Source organism: Octodon degus, unplaced genomic scaffold (genome assembly GCF_000260255.1).
Source record: "Octodon degus isolate 3935 unplaced genomic scaffold, OctDeg1.0 scaffold00042, whole genome shotgun sequence".
Lineage (NCBI taxonomy): Eukaryota > Metazoa > Chordata > Mammalia > Rodentia > Octodontidae > Octodon > Octodon degus.
This window is the reverse complement of record NW_004524618.1, coordinates 14,620,678-14,625,680: the sequence shown is the minus strand read 5'-3', so window position 1 is coordinate 14,625,680 and position 5,003 is coordinate 14,620,678. Positions and strand designations below refer to the sequence as shown.

Below are 5,003 nucleotides of genomic sequence, written 5' to 3'. Positions count from 1 at the left end.
TATTATGTAGATACCAAGGTGAATTGTTTACTTTGGATGGTTGGCCTTTGGCATACATTATAATTATGGTTAATTGCCAAAACATAATTTTATAATACTGTAGCATTTTAATGTATTGTGCTGCTTTTATTTTTTGCAGCTGTTATCTGGTCCAGAATTCTATTTTTGCTGCATATAGGTCTTGATAATAATGGGTTTTTGAGAAACTATTTAAATCTATTAAGTAATCAACTTGTATGTACAAAAAGTTTTTTATAGCTGCAGTAAAAAGATTAAATATGACTTTGAAATGGGCTGGCCTACTTTACCATAAATAGCTGGCTAGTTTATCTCAGCATTTATAATAAAGTAACTCTTTCAAGAGCCAGAAAAATATTCAATTGGAATCTTTTTTATTGTACTTAATTCTCTTTTCTTTTTTCCCTAATTATTGAAGGAAAACCTACAAACCCTTGGAACAGAAATAGAACGTCTTATTAAACACCAGCATGAATCAGAGCAAAGAGTAAAAAAGCCCTAATACAAAGAGGCAAAAGCCACATGGGAGCAGCTACTAACCAGGATTCTTGGGAACTTCCCTGCTTTGTGTGTCATCTAGTCAAAAATTTGTTTTGCTTCATCTGTATAAAGAAGTATCCTTTTATGCCTGGATGCATTGCTGTATGCAGTGTAAGAACATTTTGGTTTTGATGAAATTTTGTTTTTATATGGTTGCGACACAACAGCCTGTCATTAAATCTGAACAGCTTAGTTTGCTCATAATCATGTGACGTGCTGAACATTGCTACAAGGGCTTTAAAAATCTCTTCTCCACATTCTGTTTAAAATATATAATATCAGTAATGATTCATCTTAAAAATATGCATGGAAAGACCTATTAGTCATGCAGTAACTCACTATTTCTGTAACACCAAGAAAACCATAGAGATGATAAGAATTCTTACACTTTGACTTCACTGTGGGGCACACGCCTGTAGTCGCAGTTCCTCAGGAGACTGAGATGTGGTGGTCATTGGAGCCCAGAAGTTCGGGGCCAGCGTGGCCAACGTAGCAAAGCCTTATCTCAAAACAAACAAAAACTGAAAACTGTACCTTTTTTATGTTTTGACACTCCAGTATAACATCTGGCTGTTTTTGAGGGATGCACTTAGTTCTTAAATCTTTCAGTTTTAATTTTAAGGAAAACTGAGCTTAATAGGAAAGATAGCTGTTGGTAATTAATGATTATGTGCTATATGTCTCTTGTGGATTTTTCCTTCTGTCTTAAGTACATTTTTTTCAGATTTGGATTGTTTGTGTTAATCATTGACTTTTAAGTCTTTAGATTCTTAAAATGTTATTTTTAGTAACATACTTGTTTAGAAAATTCCTGTGGACTTCAGTTCTGTTTTTTACATGTGAAGTAGATTCAGTCATTAGAACACAGAGATAAATACTTCTTTGAAATGGAAATACTTTAGCTTTACTGACATTTGTGAAAATAAAAATAATAGTGCTTGCGATATTTATGAAGAACCTTTTTTTTTTCCCAAGAGAAACTACCATATGGTGCTTTTAATCATTTCATTTGAGCATCATTCTTCACTATTGATGGTTAATAACGTATTATAGTATGGTGACCATACAGCTCCCCTAAATATGGTGTTTTATTATATTTATTTGTAGCATAGTTACATGTCTAGAACGAAGGGAATTTTAGAGCCTAGGTTTGGCATGTTCTTGGATTTTTATAATACTTATTTAAGATGTACACTTAAATCTTGCCATAATACCAGCGTTTGGTTGACGTTTTCTCACCTTTTATATTTCTCACCTACCACAGTTTCTTTCACATTGTATTCTATTTAGATCACTTGTATACTAAAATACGTTGGCTCACATGCAGATACTGCAGCGAGCTTCATTTCTGTTTTAGATCCCCCACCCTGCAATTAAAAGACATAAACTTTGGGGAAAGCCTTTAAAGAATCATATGGCCTCTTCAGTTGAGCTCATGGAGACAGTGTCTTTGAAATGTGTTTTAACTTTTTTTTTTTTAAATCAACCTAACACTATTTAAAAAGATAGTTTACCATACTTAGGTGATTCTATGTAGTGTCTTTTTCTGTGTATAGAATTTTATGTTGTCATCCCAAAACAAGTTACTTCAGAATAAAAATACACTTTCAATATGTTTTATTTTTAAAGTAGATGTAAAAAGTATTAGTCTTTTTAAATGTGTCTTGCTTTTTTATTAATAATTTATCAAAATAAAACGAGAGGGCAAGTGCAATAAAATCTGAGTTATTTTCCCATTTACTTTAGGCATAATGTTGAAACTCCAGGACTCTACTAGTATAGAAAACATATTAAACCTTTGAAGGGTATCATGTGATACAAGTTTGTAAATTATAATTTTTTTCTCTTAAGACACAAAGTATATAATGGAGACCAAACAATGATCAGATTGTCATGTCCTGTACGTGTATGTTTCTAAAAGTGTGTATGTTTATTACAGACGAAGGAAAATTCCAGTATTAATATTTTTGCTGAGATCAACTTGGAGAAGCTTAATGATAAAAGTTGTTGAGGAAAGTGGTCTTTTTTTTTAATGTATATAGCTCAGACTTGTTATCCTGGAATTCTGAAAGTTATTAAAAGCCATATTTTTACTGTATTACATTTTTTCCTCATAAATTTAAGAAACTGTAGAAAAGTTTTGAAGGGAATGCTTTCATTTTGCTCTTCACTGCCTACTGCATCCTTTTGTATGTGGATCAGGACTGAGCAAAATCATGTACAAAAGTGTGCATCTGTCAGAGATGCCTGTTTGTGAACTGATTCACAAATAGCTTCCAATGTGAGGATTTAGAGGGCCTTCAACATTACTGTATACGTGGAGAGAAAGGTGGGGTGACAGCGATAAACCTGAGGCCCGTGGAGAAATTTGTTCAGTATGTTCATTATTGGTTGTCTACATTAAAGGCACTTTTGTCTAGTTTTCATCTTTGAGCAGGAAATGTTCTGTATTTGTGTACACACTTCACAGGTTTTCATTTGAAAGTGAGCATTTGGTGACTCCCTTTTTCCCGTACCACTTCAAACTTTAGTCTGCTAAAACAGTTTCAAGGATTGAAATGGTGGGGTTAAACAGAACAATGAGTTTGAACTTTAATGTTTTTTGTTTTGTTTTATATCTTTGTAACCACTTAAAGTGATTCAGTCAGTTTGATCATGTTATTTATATGCTTAATAAACACCTTGCAAACCTACCACTGTCAGGCACCAGACGGGGTACTGTGAACACACCGAGGAGCAGTGTGCTTCTCGTCCTCCTGGGGCTGACAGTCCAGTGACCGTAGCTGGAGGCCCTGGCAGTAGGACTTTGGACCTGGATAGCTCCTGCCACCCCTCGCTGGGTGGATGGAGATGAGGGGTCATCTAGCTGGCGAGTAAGGGCCTGGAAGGCTCATCCTGGTGCAGCTTCGGAAGCTGAAGCATACTGGGAGAAAATTGCTGCTTTCGTGGTGGCTCTGCACGTTTCCTAACTTGTCATAGTTTGCTTATTCTTAAAGGAAAAAAATCCAAAGATCATAAAATGACTTTAGATTTTTACCATTTTAGTAAATTATTAATTTTCAAAAAGATAAATTTGTGCTCTCATTCATGTTTCCAAACTTTGTTTTGCATTATATTAATTTTTAAAAGATTTTTATGAATGGATTTAGACCAAGATTTGCCATTATAAGGAAAAATTAATTATTAATGTTGTAAATGTAATATATGCTACCCTGGTGGAAATATTTTTATAAATCATGTTGTTATTCATGCCTTATGAGTATTGACTCCAGTAGCCTATTTTTCAGTATCTTTTCTTTTTTAACAAAAGAATTCTTTTTTGACACAGATTATTAATTTTTAACTAATACCAGTTGGTGGCGCTAGACACCTGAAAATTTTCAAGGCTGAACAAGAGGAATAATTGAAAAAGTATACAAACATCAGTTTTTAGGGAAAAAATAAAATTGCATATTACAATGTATTCTTCTGGAATGATATACTTTTTTTAAATGCGTATGGCTTCCATCTTGACTGATGACAAAACTGGCTTATCTTCCAGAGTACATATGTGTGTGCGTTGTATAAATAATCTTTTAATTTGATTACACTGTTCATTTTGTAAATATTCTGTATAAAATGAAGCTTTTAAAGAGGATTCTCTGTATATAGTATACTTAATAAATAGGTAATGCCTGTTTACCAGCTTGCGTCTTTGATGCTTTGCTTCCATGTACTGCTTGCTAAATGTCCACTTCTCATTTGAGAAACTGTTCATGTTGTGTAAAACCTCTAGGTGGAGAAGAACGTGCATTTAAGAAATGTTCTGTTTCTGAGGAATGTCCAAGGTTGATTTATTCTTTTTTAAGAATATGCTTAATTTATTTAAGTATTTGAGTACTCTTTTTTTAACCAGATTGGAAATTTTTCTATTCCATGTTGATCTTCATCCTACCAATATTGAAGTCATGACTAGAAATTAACAAACAGTAGTAGTAAGTAGATTAAGTTGAATGCCAGGTTACATTTAAACCCTTTTGTTTAAATTATTGATAGCACTTATGAAATACGCTGGGCCTGTAGACATGTAAAAATTCTTACTAAACTTGATAACCCAATGATGCATTCAGATTTTCCACAAAACTGTGGAACTTACTTGCCCAAGTTGTCTAGCTTTAATAATAAAAACTAAGTATGTGCTAAAAGGGCATTAATATATGTGAAATACGTTTCATACAAAGTGTTACCTTCCATTTTCCCTACACTCCTGGCACAATTAAATTATACCATGTTCCTTAATGAGCTCATTCTCAGAAAGACTCCCCTAAAACCAGGATTTGTATGATACAGCTAAAATTTGAAGAGTAAACAGCTTTCCTGACGACCTTAATATACTTTTAAAGGTCTGTGTATTTGTTTGCAAGAGAAAGGAATACATACAGGTCCTGGCTTATGATTCTTCATTT

The 5,003-nt window shown here is 33.4% G+C and overlaps 1 protein-coding gene across 1 annotated transcript in view; it reads left to right on the top strand.

Annotated features, from left to right (window-relative positions):
* The window catches only part of Ccdc186 (coiled-coil domain containing 186), a 75,060-nt gene extending 70,821 nt beyond the window's left edge, over positions 1 to 4,239 (top strand). The window contains exon 15 of the mRNA XM_004631591.2: positions 437 to 4,239. Within this exon, the coding sequence (XP_004631648.2) occupies positions 437 to 520 (84 nt within the window). The 3' untranslated portion in view covers positions 521 to 4,239. The remainder of the gene's footprint in view (positions 1 to 436) is intronic.
* The last annotated feature ends 764 nt before the right edge of the window (positions 4,240 to 5,003 follow it).